This window comes from Aedes albopictus, chromosome 3, assembly GCF_035046485.1.
Source record: "Aedes albopictus strain Foshan chromosome 3, AalbF5, whole genome shotgun sequence".
NCBI classification, from domain to species: Eukaryota; Metazoa; Arthropoda; class Insecta; order Diptera; family Culicidae; genus Aedes; species Aedes albopictus.
In genome coordinates, this window is record NC_085138.1 from 324,864,660 (window position 1) to 324,884,649 (window position 19,990).

The following is a 19,990-nucleotide window of genomic DNA, read 5'->3' on the forward strand; positions in this document are numbered from 1 at the left end:
GAAATCCCGAAAGGAATTCCTGGGGAAATCTGGAATTCCTAGAGAAATCCTAGTAAGAATTCATGCTAGAATCTTAGAGGAAATTCCTGGGGAATCCTAGAAGGAATTCTTCCAAAATAGGTTTCCAAAATATTTTGTTTATTCCGCAACAATATTTGGCAACGACCGGTACGCAATCCGGTAACTAATGTCGTTTTTGTTTTTGATTCAGTTCCAACCTGGGTTGGAACTGGATGAGATCACAGTTTCAACCCCAACCCAACTTCGGTTTCGCTTGTACTAAAGTTTGTTTGAGTTTGTTTGACGTTTGCTTGCTTACACATTTTCCGCCAATCCAGTTCCAACCCAGGTTCAAATACGAATTCGACATAAATATAGTAGCGACCGGTGTGGAAATGAGTAATTAAACTAAAATGACAACTCTGTGGGCAATCATTTTACTCGCCCAGATAGTAGCCCCCGGTAAACTTGCTCTAAGAGAAGGGCTCCTGTTCAGATGCACAGCGTGAGTGGTGTATTTTCTATTTCTCTTTCCCACACTGAGGATATGGACATCTCTGCCTGAATGTATTTCTGATTTTTTTCATTTTTTGGGACATTTATGCCATTAGCGTCCATATGTCCATTGCTCAGAATATTGTCTTTTCAATCAACCATACATAGCTTTGGAGACAAAAGATTTCGATCGTAACAAAATAGCGATATAGTGGTGTATCGTTATTTAGCGAGAATTATTAATATATGCCAAAAACTCCGAGCCTTTTATCGAAAACTCAATTTCTATGCAGTTTTTATATGTTTTGGTACATCTTGGTATAAAATATAAATAAGAATGAAATAAAAAATTTTGCTTTGTTTTTATGTAAAATTCGATTTTATAGACATTTCAAAAACTGAAATGTCCATTAAATCGAGGTATAGGGAACGTTCAAAAATTACGTTCAACATTTGGGGGAGGGGGGGGGGGGGGTGGGTTTTTCTAGAAAAGTGTGACAGTACGTGTATTGAGTATAGGGAAATTGCGTGACAGGAGGGGGGGGGCTCCAGAAATCCCGAAAAACGATGGACGTAAATTTTGAATCTTCCCATACCTGTAGCTCTATGCGCCTTTTTAGACATAGAAGGAGCATTTGATAATGCCTCCTATTCATCTATGAAGCGTGCCATGGAGAACAAAAACTTCGACCAATGTATCATACATTGGATTTATACTGTGCTTGCAAAAAGAGAACTCACCTCTGAGCTGGGAAGTTCTTCTATAACAGTAAGGGCAACGAAAGGTTGCCCTCAAGGAGGAGTCCTCTCACCACTAATGTGGTCCTTGGTTGTTGACGATCTTCTAAGAAGCTTGAAGGAAAAAGGTTTCGAAGTTGTGGGCTTTGCAGACGATATAGTCATAATAGTGAGAGGAAAGTATGACGAAACTGTTTCGGAGAAATGCAAAGGGCTCTAAGCTATACACATTCATGGTGTATTAAGGAGGGCCTCAGCATCAACCCGTCAAAAGTCGTAATTGTCCCTTTCACTAGGAGAAGGAAGATCAACTTAAAAGCTTTTCGGCTTGGAGGGATACAAATTCATCCTAGTGATCGAGCCAAATACTTAGGTTTGATACTGGATGCTAAACTGAACTGGAATGCTCAAATCGAGTCCGTGATCGGTAAGGCAACAAGTGCGTTCTGGTTATGCTCCAAAACTATTGGCAGGAAGTGGGGCTTGAAACCAAAAATGATAATGTGGATTTATACTGCCATAATCCGCCCAAAAGTGACGTAAACGAAGCACCAAACGAAGTTTGGTGGCCAAAAACAAAAGAGGCTACCACGCAATCAAAGCTTGCGAAAATCCAACGTCTTGCGTCCATTGCTGTTACAGGAGCGATGCGTAGCACTCCATCAAAAGCTTCAGATGCGATTCTCAATCTGCTACCTTTGCACGAGTACGTGCAATTAGAAGCAGAAAAGGAATTGCTGAGACTTGAACGAGTTGAAAAGTTTATGCCAGGTGATCTTGTAGGTCACCTGAGCATTTCACAATACTTCCAAAATAGGCCAGTAATGAAAATGATTAAAGACTGGATGAAACCTGTGGAGAACCATGATGTTCCTTACAAGTTGCACGAAACAACTCGTGCAGATTGGGAAGTCGGAGGTCCCACTGTTCGTCAAGGGTCAATCAAATTCTATACAGATGGCTCAAAAGTTGGAATAAAAACGGGAGCAGGAATCTACGGCCCTGGAATACAAATTTCAGTGGCGATGGGACACTATCCTACGGTGTTTCAAGCAGAGATTCTTGCTATTTTGAAATGCGCAAATATCTGCCTTGAGCATACGCGCCAACTTGTGACGTAGTTGGGGGGGGGGGGGGCGAGGCCTCTCAAAATCAACCAAATTCGTAAAATTTCGACGCAGTTCATCTAGTTTAGGCATATTTACGTGAAAACTAAAGCATTGAGCTAAAAAAAGTAGAATTTTGTCCAATTTTGGAGAGCTTCGCCCCCCCAACTACGTCACAAGTTGGCGCCTATGGCCTTGAGAGAACATACAGATATACAAAAATTTGTATTTTCTCAGATAGTCAAGCTGCACTAAAAGCATTGTGCGCTTACAAATGTACTTCAAAGCTTGTCTGGGAATGCATTCTTTCATTGCGCAGGCTGTGCCAAGGGAATTCAGTAAACTTATACTGGGTTCCAGGTCACTGTGGCATTGAAGGGAATGAAATGGCAGACGAGCTTGCTAAAAGTGGTTCCAATTTACAGTTTGCTGGCCCAGAACCATTCTGTGGTATATCAAACTGTACAATTAAAATGGATCTGAAACGCTGGACTGAGCAGAGCTGGACTGAACATTTCTAAATAGTGGTTGCTTGCAACCCAGTGAGATCTGGTCTGCAGAACCTGGGAAGGTCTTGGAGTTTATCAATTCAATCGCACCTAACTGGGAGACGACGCGTCGTGACAGTAGCTGATTACTTGACACATGGTAATTAGCTGGCTAGATGTGAATATCAAAACGGGACATGCCACAAAAGTTTAGCTTATTGGACGCAGTGGCTTAATTTCCCCAACAGGGGAGGAAGAAAAAAACTATCAGAAGGGTTTTTTCAGACTCTAGTTTAATTTAAAAGCACTTCACTAATACTTCACTTTTGCAAAAGAAAATAAAAAATGAATAACTCTTTTAAAGAAAACTAGAAAGGACGAGCAAATTCCTTTTAATTCTACTACTGTGCTTATCTTCGGACAGATAGGCCTATTTCGTCTGTGACTTACAGACTTCTTCATTGTCAAGTGCTCGACTGAAGAAAACCTCGCATTCGTTGTGGTATTTATACTAGGAGTGTATGTGTAGGTACGTATGTGGGTAAAAGTGTAGGTATAAAAATGTAGGTACAAAATTGTAGGTACAGATTTGTAAAAAAAGGGGGTGTATCTACCTGTTAGAAAACAGGGTGTCAATAAGATACCTAAAGCTAGGAAAATTCCTACCGATTTGGTAGGTAGTCAATTGGGTTTTTAAATTAAGAAAAATGTATTGTTTTTTCGATTTCATACGAAAGAGCATCTTTTTCTGTGCCACTATGATTTTTTTTCAGATTTTTAGAACTTTATTTTGGTGCCTAAAAACAATTTCAAAGAGATTTTTTTGAAATCACCTTTTGACAGCTGAGAAACTGCTTGACAGCTCCGCCCAGTACAAAATGCGACGAGGGGTGATCCGAGTAATCGCTCCCATACAAACTTCAAATTGTTTTTTAAATAGGTTCCCGGGCACCAAAATTCATGAAAATTTGGATTTCAGCTCAGTTTTTCAAACAGATTCCGAATATGGCATTATCTCAACACCGCTAAAGAAGCCAATTGGTGTTTCAATGTCGATTATGGTTTGTGTTGAATCTGGTTTAGAGTGTACTGCGTAGTTAAGACCTTTGTTGAGAAGGGTCAACTGTTCTTCCGTAAACTGTTCGGAAGAGCGATTGACCACTAACCCAGTTAGTTCTTGTGTTGTGTTTTGTGCTTGTGTAGAAGAACATGTAAACTTCGGATTTTGCATCTTTAATGCTTTAAGTTTTTTATCTAGTAATTTCCTTTTTCTTTCTGATTCACAAAATTCTGCAACTTTTACTTTTGTTAGAAAATTAGGGAAAGATTCAGAATAATCTTTCGCTAACTTTAAATGAAGAGAATAACATTCCAAAGTTTTCATTTTGATCTTGCTGTGTAGTTTTTGATGCTTTCTTTGATGAGTGTTTGTTCAAGTGTCTTTACTATGTTGGGGTTCGTGGCTGTTTTAACTTTTACCTTGTGACTTACGGGAGTAAGCCTGTACTTTATACACTTCTTGAGAAACACATGAAAACACAATCACATGATACACCGAATGCAGACACTTCCACTTAGTGAAACAGGAAAAACGAAAGAACTTAATTACATTTTTGAAACAGCACAGTTGAACGGTTACACAAAACAAACAATACAACAGATCATCAACAAAAAGACACAACAACAATACAGACGTTCTTTGACTACACGGACAGAACCTACACTTAAACGGATAACTGTGAACTACAACAATGACACCAAAAAACTCCGACCAATTCTCAGAAAGTTTGGTTTTGAATTAGTTTTCACAAGCAAAGCTAACCAACTTCAAACTCTCTTAGGATCTACGAAAGACCCGTTGGACAACTTAACAAAATCTGGTGTTTACAAAGTAACATGTAATCACTGTGACAAAATATACATAGGACAAACAAAACGCACACTCAACACACGATTCAAAGAACACATAACGGAAGTATCAAAAGCACACAAAGACACAGACAAGGGACTCATTCATCATTTTAAATCTAAAGTTGCTGAACATATTTTCAATGAAGGACATTTTTTGAATACTTCAAATATTAAACTCTTACGACACATTACAAACCCATGGAAACTTGATGTTGCAGAAAGTTTAGAAATTTACAAACAAAACAATAAAAAACTACTTAACAAGGATCAGGGCAATGGGTACACGTGGCTGTTTAAATTTTTACCTAACAAAACATTACACAAAACACAAATTGACTACCTACCAAATCGGCAGGGAAAAAAAAAATAACACAACAAACACCAATTGACTACCTACCAAATCGGTAGGAATTTTCCTAGCTTTAGGTATCTTATTGACACCCTGTTTTCTAACAGGTAGATACACCCCCTTTTTTACAAATCTGTACCTACAATTTTGTACCTACATTTTTATACCTACACTTTTACCCACACACGTACCTACACATACACTCCTAGTATAAATACCACAACGAATGCGAGGTTTTCTTCAGTCGAGCACTTGACAATGAAGAAGTCTGTAAGTCACAGACGAAATAGGCCTATCTGTCCGAAGATAAGCACAGTAGTAGAATTAAAAGGAATTTGCTCGTCCTTTCTAGTTTTCTTTAAAAGAGTTATTCATTTTTTATTTTCTTTTGCAAAAGTGAAGTATTAGTGAAGTGTTTTTAAATTAAACTAGAGTCTGAAGTAACAAGTTCTACTAAAAGCTCTGAAGTAATAGTAAAGTATCAGAAGGGTGCCATAAGGAAGTTGATTATTTATGGAGGTTGCGCAACTGAGGCTTTGCTGTACTGTGTAAGAGTTAAGTGGTATGTATATTTGGAAATGAGATTGACTGAATGGTATAGTTATACGAGACGTGGTAACAGATCTAGGAATACGTGCGCAGGACGAAAATACTTTCGACCCCTATCCTCCAAGCAAGCTTCTTAAAAACGATGGAGAAGCACTGGTGAGATCACTAATGCTCTTTGTCACCATCTATCATCGATCGCAAGAGAGTTCGTGGGACAATATCAGGCTGGTTTCATGGGTGAACGCGCTACAACGGACCAGATGTTTGCCATCCACCAGGTGTTGCAGAAATTGCGCGAAGACAACCTGCCCACATCACTTTTTTATCGATTTTAAATTGGCGTATGATACAATCGATCGAGAGATGGCAGATTATGCACGAATACGGATTTCCGGATAAACTCATACGATTGATCAAGGTGACGATTGGTCGAGTGATGTGCGTAGTTTGAATATAAGAAACACTCTCCTCGAGTCACTTCGAATCTCGGAGAGGGTTACGGCAAGGATGGTATTTCGTGCCTGTATGCCTCAAAAAGTATACAGGAGCTAGAGTTTTTGCATTTTTTATATTTTCCCATATAAACCGTATCCCAGGTTAATGCTCAACTTCAATGCAATTTCCTGCGTTATTCCTGGACAAATATTTCATGAAATTCCCCTCAATAATTTCGCGATGAAACTTTTTTGCGGAAATAATTCTTTATTTAATCCTTCGAATAATGCTTTGTAGAGTCATTTAAAGATTGTTGAAAACTCGGTTTCAATAAATCAATGAAGGAATCAATAGCAAGGTAAAATAGAGGCGCAGCCGAACTTTTTTTTTTATGATGATAGTTTGATACCAAAGTTTTGTTCCAAATAAACGAAGGCAGCATTGAGCACGTGTAGGTGTCTTTGAGCATGGCGCAACGTTCTATTGCTATTGCAACAGTGTATATCCCACCAGATAAAGCGTCGGATGTACAAACAACAAATCGTCATACCGCCAGCATGGAATCTGTAATCTCTTCTCTTGGACACATCGCAGTTGCAGTGTTTGGTGACTACAACCGGCCAGGGCTTCGTTGGATACAAAACGAGGAGCACTCCTGTTCGGTGGATGTCGCAGCTTCATCCTTGACGCAATCAAACGCGGCATTGGTTCAAACAGTATGCGTTCACTGAACTACATGAAGAATCGCTTTGGAAACACGTTGTTCGTCAATAAAGAGATGGATGAATTTACGATTGAAGATGTTGTAGAACCCATCTTGCCAATCGACGTCTGCCATCAACCCTTCTCGTGTACCATCAACAATTGTGAAACTCTGCTTGAAGAATATGTTGACGATGCATTCGACTTCAAAAAAAAAAAAAAAAAACGGACTTCGATGGGTTGCACCGGCACTTGTTGCTGATTGATTGGCCAATTGTGACAGAATGTGCGAACCTCGACGATGCCGTTGAGAACTTCACGAGTTTCCTTCAAAACGCTTTTACTTTGTTCCACCACGACGTCTCTCAAAAAAGCCGCATTGGTCTAATCCTGAATTGGGTTCTTTAGGGGTATCCAGATTATTGCAAAATCGGAATCTCTACCCAAAAATTAGTCGAAATTCAAAATTTCATCATTTTAGCTGCCCGGGAACTATTTTCAAAATGCATTTAAAGTTTGTATGGGGATTTTTTTTTGTTCGGGGCGAACTGTCACTTTATCGATTGAACTGTCGTCATTCTATCCACGAAAATTAAAACTGTTTTGTTTATTTAACCATCAAAACAAAGGAATCGGAACGCAATAAAATCACGTTATACTCAGAAAAATGAGCTCTTTCCATTAGGCTAAAGAAAAAGGCAATTTTTAATTCACTAAACAACCCAATTACGCCGCCTGAGAAGGAACTGAAAAACAGCAACAAGAACCTAGTAGGCATCGTACAGAAATGAATAGGTTATCGTTCCAGTTCGCTAGCCGCCAGTATCGCAGTTTGAATATCAGATTGTATTATCCGTGCAGTTGAAAATCGGAATTTTTGACACGCGAATATCGAGTTTTCTCCTAAACCGTGTGTCGGACGTACGTCGGGCATAGTGCGCTGGATAGAGGGCCAGATCCGCTATCCAGCGCACTACGTCCGACGTTAGGTTTCACGCATAGATTTAGAGAAAAATCGATTGTCGGGTGTGGGGAAACTTCGGGTTTCAACCGCGACGACAATATCGTCGTCATGCACAGAACGTAATCTAAAACATAACCCTAAAAACTTCTGGAACTTCGTTAAGTCTAAACGTAAAGAGACTGGACTGCCGTCGTCCCTTTATTTGGATCAAAAACGGGCCAATACGTCATCGGATAAGTGCGAACTTTTCGCTTCGTTCTTTAGTTCAGTGTTCGATTCGAACTCCTACAGTGCCAACAGTACTGACTACTGAGGCTGCTCTGGAACTTACTCCTGCTGGAAGTGTGGACGTTAATACATACGAGGTGTCGCCTGAAGCAATGCAGAAAGCTGCGAGAAAACTAAAATCCTCCTTTCAAATCGGATCAGACGGAATTGCTGCGTGTGTCCTGAAAAGATGCTGTCAACAGTTATTTCAACCTATATATGTATCTCTTTATCTATATATATAAAAATGAGTTCAAAGTTTCTTTGAGGCAACAAAACTCACGAACGGGTGAACCGATCAGCATGACTCTTGCATGGTTCGATTCGTATTCATGGTGACTGTGTTTATAAGTATTAAAAATTACGAAAATAAGCTGGAAAAGTAAGAAAATTGACAAATTACAGATTTTTCATGAGCTGGGAAGGAAATCAACACGGTCTAAATGAAACCAATCTAGAGTGCGGTGCTATTTTGAGCTTAACAGTTGTCAAACCTCCACAAGACGGCAAGACAAGGTTTGCCGGGCCAGCTAGTTGTTGATATTTTTCGGTGAACGAACAAGAGGAGTTATTTCAACCTCTCCAATGCTTGATCAACCTTTCTTTGAGCAACTCTACTTTTCCTACGTACAACATGTACATAAGAAAAGCAGCAAAAAGGACGTGCGAAGTTATCGCGGAATCACATCGTTTTGTGCATGCTCCAAACTTTTTGAAATCATTGTCTCGGAGCATTTGTTTTACCAGACAAAGCATTACATTTCCATAAGTCAGCATGGGTTTTTCCCTGGATGAAGTTTCTCGACGAATTTGTGCGAATTTGCGTCTTTTTGTCTGCGCGACATCTGGCAGGGTCGGCATATAGACGCCATATACACCGATCTTAAGTGAGTATTCGACAAGGTTAATCACTCCATACTGCTTGATTAAGCTGAATAAACTGGGATGCTCGTCCAGCTTTGGCTCCGATCGTATCTCTGTGGATGAAAATTACCCGTGAAAATCAGATCGTCTGTTTCACACTGGTTCGAAAACCATTCCGGTGTACCGTAAGGCAGCAATTTAGGCCCACTATTGTTCTCGTTGTTCATAAACGATGCCTTGTTACATATTGGGGAATGCTTTTGTCTGGGCTACGCTGACGATTTTAAGCTGTACATCGTTATCAACGGTGTTGAAGATTGGCGTAGACTCCAAACTTTGCTTGAGATGTTTGCAACTTGGTGCCAAGATGGAACTCAGCATTCCCAAATGCTTCGTCATAGGCTACCACCACAAACTGGATCCGTTATGTTTCGAGTTCACTATTGGAGGCGAACTGGTACAAAGAACTGAAACGATTCGGGACTTAGATGTAACTCTCGACTCAGCTCTCTCGTTCAGAAATCACCACGAAGAGATCATCGATAAGGTTCGCCGTCAACCAGTCAGCAAACTGAGTACACGCTCAAATCTCTGTACGTAAGTCTCGTTAGAGGAGAATATTTTATAAATCTTTTGATACTTTTTTCGTGTCTCTCTAGATATCATGGGTAGGACAATACCTATATGACCTGTCCTACCCAGCACTTTTTGTGGGTAGGACACGTCCTATCCACTTCTCGCGCCACTGGATTAGTCATTAATGTGTCGAAGCCAAAGTATGATGGCAAAGGGCTCTAGAGATGAATTACCGTGTTCGCCACCCCGAAATTCTATTGAATGTGATGAAATCGAGGCGAAGCGTATATCTTGGAGAAAAAATAACTAACCGCGTGCTGATCGACGGGCGATATTCTTAGAATTAGGCACAGACTATAGTATATAGAATATGCTAAATTCAAAGAGATTACTCTTATTCGGGGACTGCAGTGATTAGATATTTACCTTGTGTCTCATTCAAATTTCGGGAATACAGCTTTCATATTCACTATCTGTTCATTGATTTTTAAGTAAAAACTGTGTATTGCAGCTGCAAAAAGATCCTTTTTCGGACTGGAAATCGTCCTAAGTTTCGGTAACTTTTAAATAAAAACGAAACTCGCTCTGGTTGAAATGCTGATTGTCTGCAACCTTTGACAGTCATGATTAGTGAACATTTACCGAATTCGACCGAGAGATTTTGAAATTAAAGAATGTAATGTAGTACGGACAATTCTCGTTGGGAAACTTTATTTCTTCAAGAAGACTCGAATGCCTTATATTTTGGAATGGGTCAAGATACCGAAGTTTGGGAAATGTTGTTCATAATCGTTTGTTGATGATGATAAACATTTTCTAATTTAGAATTCATAGGTTTTGATAAAGGATTTCAAATTTGTAGCGGTCTACGTCATCAGTGACGCCTTGTAATGACTGTGCATTGAAAACCCAGATTCATTCACTTTGTGGTGATAAAGTTCTCCTTGTTTTGAAAGTTCTTTTCAAAATAGTTTGGTTTGATTCAAAATTGTTGAAGGTGTCATCAGGATGGGACTGTTTAATGTTCATAAACCTCGTTCATCATTTTCCCTATCTAGAACTTTTTGGAAGGCTATATTTACATCAACCTTTCTGTAAAACATACGATTCAAATTCCTTAAACGATTTCAAAGCCATTCAATAGGCGCAATCGCAAACGCTTATCTCTGCCGGTCATTTTAACACACAATTCGACACTCGGTTGCATTTTGGGAAATACGCTGTGCATCGATAAGATTACACGAAAATCTATAAAACGATTACCAACGTTCCCGTCGAAGCTAGTGCAGTCCTATCGGAAAATGAAACCCATCGCTGCGTTAACGTTGCTTATCTATTTCTTGGCAGTTGGTAAGTCTACATGTTTGGGTACCGATCGGGTGATCGTTGCGAAGGTTGATTTGCATTTGTGGCTTCCCAGGTCACTGCCAGGATCCGGAAGAACCAGAACCATGGAAAGGGTATACCGATCCCGCTGAGCCGGAACCCTGGAAAGGATTTTCGGACCCTGCTGAGCCGGAACCGTGGAAAGGGGTTTCGGATCCTGCTGAACCGGAACCATGGGCACTAATTCCCGATGGCGCCGGTCGCATGCATATGGTCAACATCAACCCCGTCAAGGTTCCAGAGGGTGAAGATGAAGTCGAACCATTGTTCAACCCGGAGTCTGACGTTATCTTCCGACTGTTCACCAGACGTAATCCACTTCATCCGCAATTGATTAGATGGGACGACCCTTCTTCGATCTCCAATTCGAACTTCGATCCTGCTAATCCGACTCGATTCCTCATTCACGGTTGGACCGAAGGCGAAGACGCCACATTGTTCTGGGTCATCAAGGATCACTACATGCGCGTCGGAGACTTCAACGTCATCAACGTAGATTGGGGTGATGGTGCTCAAACCATCAACTACATTGCCGCGCGTAACCGTGTCGGTGGAGTAGGAATGATCGTATCTAGGGTGATCGATGTTGTTCGCGCTACTACTGGCCAGTCTCTAGATATGATCAACGTCATTGGATTCAGTTTGGGAGGTCATGCTGCCGGAAATGCTGGCAAGGGACAGAACGGACAGCTTAACTCTGTGATTGCCTTGGATCCTGCTGGTCCATTGTTTTCCACGGGTCAGGCTGATATCCTGACCGCAAGTGATGCAGTCTATACGGAGGCTATCTACACTAACGCAGGAAATCTCGCATTCGATGCTCCTCTGGCTCAGGCTAATTTCTATCCGAACTATGGACGATCGCAACCGGGTTGTATCACTTCCATCTGCGCCCATAACCGTGTTAACGAGTTGTTCGCCGAATCAGTGTCCACAGCTAATCACTTTATCGCTATGCAGTGCGCTGACTACAGTGAAATTCTGAACGGAGGGTGCTCATCCGTTGGACCGTATGCCAAGATGGGAGGCGAGCCTTCGAATCGAGGACTCGGAGTCAGTGGTGTGTACTATCTGCGAACGAACGCGCAATCGCCGTTCGCCAGAGGCTAGGGAGAAATGACGAATTCGAACTGATGGTTTGTGGACGAAGTTAGAGTAAGGCTAACAGAGTATTTACTTGAGCTAAAAGGGTTAAAATGTGATATTTTTCTGTTCCTTTCGTGTTATAAAACCATATACATACAAACAGACGTAACATTCAAAAAATTCACAAATTTATCAGAAAATCTTTAATGCTGAGTTGAAAAGAGACTAATCGCTTTTCAAATAAGACCAACTCGGTCACTGAGTAGAAACATGTTGGATGCATCAACCAGAAGTAGAAACCTTTCAGAATGTAAATCAACCGGCGCATTGGTGTACATTAAAATACAAATTAAAGTGTTACGTCTGTTTGTGATACAACCATCACAGTTGTAGAAGTTTATTTAACGAAAGTCCCTGAGGTTCTTGCGTTTTTTTTTTTATATAATCAGCATATGTGCTTACAGAGCACTGAACGATCTCGAAGGTTGTATAATGGCTACCGTTTCTGATTCAGAAGATCCAGGGGTTTCACTACTCCCTTTCTTTGTTCTCCCTCTTCTCTTCATATTTTCTTTTTCCACATATACTACTCTCATGTATAAAAGTGTGTTCATATTTATCGCTAGAACCAGAAACTTTCCTTCTGTCTTAGCACCACAGTACAGTCAATCTATCATATTTCGCCTACAAATCTGCAACTCCACAAACGGTGCGGCTGTGTTCATAACCATTCACTATTGTGACTTCTACATTGTTCAGGCGTACAGCATTGTACTGCTTATAGCTTTCAACCACGTCGTTCATATTTCTAGCCAAATACCAAATCTGTTATTAAGTGCCAAAGTTTTGACCTTTCTCAAATTACACTATTATTGTTTTGTACGCCAACATGATCTAGACGATGTTTTTGCTGGGTTCCTAGTTGCATTGTTCCCCAATTCCCTGTCAAGTTTTCATCAAATCAATCGTTAAATGGAATTTATTCAACATACCCATTTATGTAATGATAGTTTAAACAAATCAATCTAAATGACTAAATCCAGAACATTCAAAAAAAGTAAAAAAAGCTTGCCCTATCTATATTGTCACACCAACCATAACTCCCTCAACGTCTGCATTTTATCGGTAATGGTCAGAATCACCCCACTTATCTTTGGCTTCGATTCGCGTTGGTCTGATTAAGGGAACCCGAAAATCGCGTCTTCCTGCGATAAGATTCCTCACAAAACTCTATAAAACGATTACCGCCCGTATCCAACGGGGTTAGTCCGTTTGAAACGAAACATGAAAGCCACAGCTGCGCTTGCATTGCTAGTCTGTTACTTGGCCGTCGGTAAGAATGCTTCTCGGTAGTTTCTCAGACTCGGTATCAGATCAATCACAATCCAATTTTAGGCTACTGCCAAGGCCCAGAAGAACCGGAGCCATGGGCACTGATCCCGGATGGTGCGGGCCACATGCACATGGTCAACATCAACCCCGTCAATGTACCCGAAGGCGAAGATGAAGTCGAACCACTGTTCAATCCGGAGTCCGATGTAGTCTTCCGACTGTACACCAGACGCAACCCGGTTCACGAGCAGCTGATCAGATGGGACGACGCCTCTTCGATTTCCAACTCGAACTTCAATGCGGCTAATCCGACCCGGTTCCTCATCCACGGATGGGTGGAGGGCCAGGATGCTACGCTGCACTGGGTTATCAAGGACCACTACATGCGCGTCGGAGACTTCAACGTCATCAACGTGGATTGGGGTGCAGGTGCGCAAACCATCAACTACATTGCCGCCCGTAACCGCGTCGGAGGAGTCGGAATGATTGTATCCCGTGTGATCGATGTGATTCGAGCTACTACCGGGCAATCGCTGAACATGATCAACGTCGTCGGATTCAGTTTGGGAGGACATGCCGCCGGTAACGCTGGCAAGGGACAGAACGGCCAGCTCAACTCGGTGATCGCTCTGGACCCGGCTGGCCCGCTGTTCTCGCAGGGACAAGCTGACATCCTAACAGCCAACGATGCAATCTACACGGAAGCCATCTACACCAATGCTGGAAACCTCGCATTCGACGTTCCGTTGGCGCAGGCCAACTTCTACCCGAACGGTGGACGATCGCAGCCGGGTTGCATTACGTCCACTTGCGCTCACATGCGGGTGAACGAACTGTTCGCCGAATCGGTGTCCACCGCTAACCACTTCATTTCCATGCGGTGTGCCAACTACAATGAAATTCTGGCCGGAACTTGTTCTTCCGTTGGGCCGTACGCCAAGATGGGTGGTGAACCTTCCAACCGAGGACTAGGAGTCAGTGGTGTGTACTATCTGCGAACGAACGGACAGGCACCGTTCGCCAGAGGCTAGATAAGGACGCTGTTTATGTGATATTTGTTTATGTGTCGAACGCTACTGGGGGTAATAAAGATTGTTTTACTGATTTTTTTTAATCTGATTTCTTTTGTGTAATGTTAACAAATTGCTTATCTGAAAAGTAGATAGAATCAGGAATCACAATAAGATTAATGGCAATCTATAATTCGTACGTCATTTTAACAATGTGTTTATTTGATTTGCCGAAGTACATACGTTATTTGTATGTACAATGATGTACGCAGTTGGTATTTTTAATGCACAAACAAAATGATCATCTGATGGTATAGTCAGGGATGGGAACACTCACTTTCAAAGAGTTACACTCACTTGCTATTTTCTCAGCTCAGAAGCGTGTTATCAAGAAACGATGTACGGACGACTTCTGCCTTGTGGTTTTGTCTAAAACTTTGCCGAATAGAGTAGGGGTCGCACACAAATCCCAAAGTCGTGACAGAGCTGTGAATGTGACTCTCCACGAGGTGAGTGTAATTTACATTCACCTCGTGGAGAGTTGCCTTCGCAGTTCCCTCACGACTTTGGCATGCGTGTGCGACCTGTACTCTATTCGGCAAACTTTTAGACAAAACCACAAGGTAAAAGTCGTCCATACATCGTTTCTTGATTGTATGCTTCTGAGCTGTGAACTGCAAGTGAGTGTAACTCATTCCAAGTGAGTGTTCCCATCCTTGGGTATAGTTACAGTTACACATTCTCAAAAACAGCTCGTACACTCGTCTAGATGCGAAATGTCGATATTTTTTTTTGTTTTCCAAGGTCACTAGTAAAACTAGCTAGATTGCTGAACAAAAATTTTTGCGAATTTAACGATTTTGCGGACACAGGAGCTGATTTTATGAATGTGCAAGGGTTACACATTTTTGGTGTAGTCTGGAAATTATGCACTTTAGTGCTGAGCGGCGTTAGCGTGCTGAAGGTCATGTAGTTTCTCGTCATTCTTGATTCGCGCCGCCGTTGCCGACGATTTTGCCACGTCGCCGCCGCCAGCTAAATTAACCCGGCGCGCCGCTGTTTATATTTTTCCACGCCGCCGAACAAAATTTTCCACGCCGATGAGAAAACGGCAAAGATTTTTTTTCTCGTTAACAGTTTACGATCCACCAACTTAAACCTGATAACAATTTTTAAACAGTTTCTATTCTGCCGTAATTCTGCAAAGTGACGTAAGCGACATTTATAGTTTTGGCCCATTTTTTGGTTATCATGCATGAAACTCTTGCTCATCCTCTAAGTTTCTTTCCATAGATGATAGATTACGACTAGATCTTGCATTCTAATACAGCAGGCATACCACAGTGTTATTTTTACACCAGATATTATATTTAATTTACCAAAAAATATCGACATTTTGAATGGCGCTTACGTCACTTTGCAGAATTACGGCAGTATTGTGGAGCTTCGTGGTCGTGCGGTTAGCGACACCAAGCGTATAACCGTACCATGCCATGGGGTGAGGGTTCAATTTCCGATCCGAGTGATGAACCTTTTCGCAAGAAATGTCTCTTCCTCGTATTCACTGGTGCTCGCAATACGTGTGTTGTCGTTGTCTAGTGTAAGTTTCGTTCAGTCTGTGTACAGCCTACACGGAGAAATCAAACTACCTAATTTTTGGGTCGATTTTACTCAAAGCTGAGTATATCGAATAAACTAGTTACCCAAAATTAGGTTGTTTTCCCTCTTTCCCCCACCGATGTTGTCAAAAACAAACAGAGATGCATCTACCCAATGGGGGTACTTGAGCCCAATAAGCCAATTTTGAGTAAATGTAGGTATACTCAAATTTGGGTTGAATGAGGGGGGGTCTTGGGTTGAATTTACCTACTCTTAAGTATATTTTTTTGCTGGAGGTAAAGGCAATTTACCTAGTGTGAGTTTAATCGATTTACTCAAATTTGGCTTATTGGGCGGAACTATGGGATTGCGTCAAAAGAACTCAATTTTGGGTAGTTTGGCGGTTCCGTGTAGGCTGAAAACGGTGTCCGTGTCCTTTTCTTCTGCATAGTAGGTGTATTTTTCTGAAGTTCTTCTTGTATATCTTTTGTAACATGCTTTAAAAACTTCCCCATGGATTATTTGAGATTTTTCTCCGGGGATTCTTTCAGAAAACCATTCATGGATCCCTGACATTCCAACAGCGTTTCATTTTTAGAAAATAAAAAGTCCAGAATTCTTTCAGAAATTTCCCCAAGGATTTAAAAAAAATCGAATGTTTTTTCAGAAATATTTTTAGAAATGCTTTAGGTTCCTCCATAAATTTTCCAAAGAATTTCTATGGAGAACCTCCTAAAATAATTCCATTCATTTATTAGAAATTCCATAAATAAGGTCACGCAAAAAAGGTTAGTTTTCAGATCTCCCCCTCCCCTTCCTTCTATGGCACACAACTCCTCTGAAATTATCACACTCTTCGGATCCCCTCGCTCATCAAAGCGTGGCGTGACTTATGGACGTTCATCCTTCAGAAATAACTCCAGGAATTATATTTACACAGTTATCCCAGAGTTCTTCAATTTATCTATAGGGTTGTAGGTCATTTCCCAGCATACCGTTCCCCAGAAAGCCGTTCCCCAGAAATGGACATTTACCAGAATTGTTTCTGATCCTTTTTTTCATTACATAACTGTTTGGTGGCCTAGCTGCTAACTCCATCTGAGAATTTCCCTTCTTTTTGAAATAGGCTGTTCTTTCGCTAGTGTTGATTGATGAAGAGTTCTTTGACGGTCGATCTGCTTAACTTTATATTAGAAACTGTTCAATTTTTATCATCAAAGGCTGTTCTTTCGAGATGCAATGTTATGAGTTTATTGGCAGGCAAACTACTTGTTCTATAAAGAATGATGACCTGTTATTTCAAACAAAAGCAAAAATATTACGAAGGTACAGTATGGCCCTTGAAAATGCGAGAATGTTTTTTTAGTGCTTTGGTTAAATTTGATGCAAAATTTATAATGAATTCATCTGGCTTAGATAAGGCAACTAAAAAGGAGGTGATTGTCATACAGGATATCTCGAATTTGTTTCAAAATATTCTTTGGTTACGTTTATAGGATGCCTTACAGCTTCCAACCATTTCTAAAATAAATATTTTTATCTATATTTCTTGGACTAATTTGGATGGAAACTTCAAATACATGGCAAACATGCAGAAATAAGTTCTTTTGAAAACGCCCATGTTTTGGAAATTGTTAGAAAACAATATCAGATGCTTAGGCAAATTTCAAAAGCCGATCAATGAATAACTTCACAATAGATAATAATAACAGCCGTCATTCAGAGGTGCGTCCAAAATGATGACTTTTTTCATTAATAATTTCCCTTCTTTAGCTAAAATGCTGTTCTTTTGGACTATTTTTGAACATTGACAACTGAACGACATTTTTTTTCAAAATTTTACTTAATAAAAAAACGACTGATATAATCATAATGATTACAGCCTTACAAAAAATAACCCTTCTACTGAGAAAAGACTGCTGCACTTCTTTTTCTTAACTAATTATGATTTTCAGATACATTGAAGAAGGAATTACTATATAAAAACCATTTTCATTTGAAAGCTATCTCATTCTATGATAATAAATATTTAAAGATGTAGAGAATCGCGCCACTTGAGCGGTGGCTTCTATATTCGTCTGTTCTCCACTATAACTCAGTCAAATTTGAACCAATTGACACAACTTTTGGAATGTGGTGAGATAGGTATAGTACCCGTTCTACCCGTGTACAACATTTCAAGTCAATTGGGTCAAAATTGACTGAGTTATAGTGGAACACAGACGAATATAGAAGCCACCGCCCAAGTGGCGCGATACCCTATGAGTAATATGGACCAAGATCAAGTACTCTGGTCTTCCGCTGGTGTTCGGTCGAATGGCCTAGAGCTCTGAAAACTAACAATTTACTTGTTTTCCCGTAGAAATACTGATTTTCATATTTTTTTAGGGAATGCCCCTTTCTGGGAAATAGATTTCTGGGTATTCGGTCGTTCTGGGGAATGACATACAATCCTCTATAGGATACTCTGAAAATTATTTTTTAAAATAAATATCTTCATGGAGTGTATCTAGGATATTCTTCAGAAGTTCTTCCATGATTTTGTTTTATTTTACATACGTAAAATTCAGTGATTTCTGATAAAAAAATCATATAGTTCATGAGTTCTTGTGGGTATTCTTTCACGTATTTCACCAGTATGTCCTCCTGAAATTCTTCTAAGGATACCATTAGGATTTTTTTCTTCTGATTTTTTGAGAAATATAGAAATATCTTCAGTAACAATTTCTAGAAAGTTTAACATATATTCCTTTGGAAATTTATTAGAACTTTTACATTCTTACCGAACATCTTCCATGAATTTTGTTAAAAGGTTTGTCTTGGATTTTTTAATATTTATTAATAAATCCTTGTACGAATTCCACTAAGGGGTTCTGAGAAAGAGATTTCAGAAATTTCTTTAGCAACTCTTTCTAGAATTATTTCAGAAATTCCTTGGGATTCTTTCATATAATCTTCAGGAATTTGATAAACAATTTATTCAAAAATTCCTCCAAGGATTCTTTCAGAAATTCCCCCCATAGACTACATCTAAACCTACTAAAGAATTTCATCTGAAATATCACTTAAGACTCCTTCAGTAGTTTAAGGATTTTTTATGACTGTCAGTAAGAGATTACCTCAAACATTTTTCCATTATTTTCTTACAAGAATCCCTAGGAAAATATCGTCCGGGGTTACCGAAGAAATGCCTAGAACGTTTCTTTTGGGAATACCTTCTGCGGTTCTTTCAGAAATATTTCCTGGAATTCCTTTGGAGATTCTTCCGGGAATTCTTTGAGATATTACTCCACTGCTATTTACAGAAGTATTTTACGAAATTATCCAAAACATGTAGGAGTTGTTCTTGAAGGGTTATCTGATAGAATTTCTATAGAAATGTTTAAAAATTTCCGGATGAGACTTGATTTCACTGAAACTGGGATTCACCACAAAAGATAAGTTAATTGGACGCAGTGGTTTAATTTCCCCAACAGGGTAAAAAAACTCCTGAGATACCTTTGGAGGAATTTCAATAAAAAATTTATGAATTTGGAAAAAATTAAGGAAAAAAATCCTGGATTAGTTTCTGATAAAATCGCTAAAGGCATTTTTAAAGAACCCTTGAGGAATTTCTGAATTAAATCATGAAGAAGTTTCTGAAGGAATCCTTTAAAACAATTCATCGGGAATTCGTGCAGAAATTGCAGACAAAGGTAGTTAAAGAATTCTTGAATGAACCCCTAATGAATTGTTGAAGGATGATTTGGAACAAACCCTGGAAGAACTCCTGGAACTTCTGGATTCTTGAAAGAATTTGCACAATGTCTGCATGGTATTAGTGGATGAAACTCCCTGATACAATTTCCCTAGACAAGGATGTAAATCTAGTGATCATGATAAGATCCTGAATGTGTCGCGGTTGAAGCGCATCGCGCGGTCATAGGAACAACGATAAAACGTTGACGTCAAGCATTATAACAAACCACGCTCCGCGAAAATTGAATCGCGAGACATGTGCGGACATCGTTATCATGAAGTCGAAATGATAAATACCGAAAATCATTCACTTTTTGTGCTTTTTTGTTGCTCTAATATTAAGATATGCCAATGAATGTATTGATTTCAATCAAAAATTCTGTTTATTGGTCCAT

General features: G+C 40.0%; 2 protein-coding genes across 2 annotated transcripts; both read left to right on the forward strand.

The window, feature by feature from the left end:
• The first annotated feature begins 10,652 nt into the window (after nt 1-10,652).
• Nucleotides 10,653-12,297, forward strand: LOC109623384 (pancreatic triacylglycerol lipase). The gene is made up of 2 exons (XM_020077927.3): nt 10,653-10,794; nt 10,865-12,297. The coding sequence occupies exons 1-2, from the start codon at nt 10,746-10,748 to the stop codon at nt 11,938-11,940; spliced, it is 1,125 nt and encodes a 374-aa protein (XP_019933486.2). The 5' UTR covers nt 10,653-10,745; the 3' UTR covers nt 11,941-12,297.
• Nucleotides 12,298-13,109: 812 nt separating this feature from the next.
• On the forward strand, nt 13,110-14,367 carry LOC109623325 (phospholipase A1 member A). Its single transcript, XM_020077864.3, has 2 exons — nt 13,110-13,249; nt 13,312-14,367. The coding sequence occupies exons 1-2, from the start codon at nt 13,201-13,203 to the stop codon at nt 14,277-14,279; spliced, it is 1,017 nt and encodes a 338-aa protein (XP_019933423.1). The 5' UTR covers nt 13,110-13,200; the 3' UTR covers nt 14,280-14,367.
• The last annotated feature ends 5,623 nt before the right edge of the window (nt 14,368-19,990 follow it).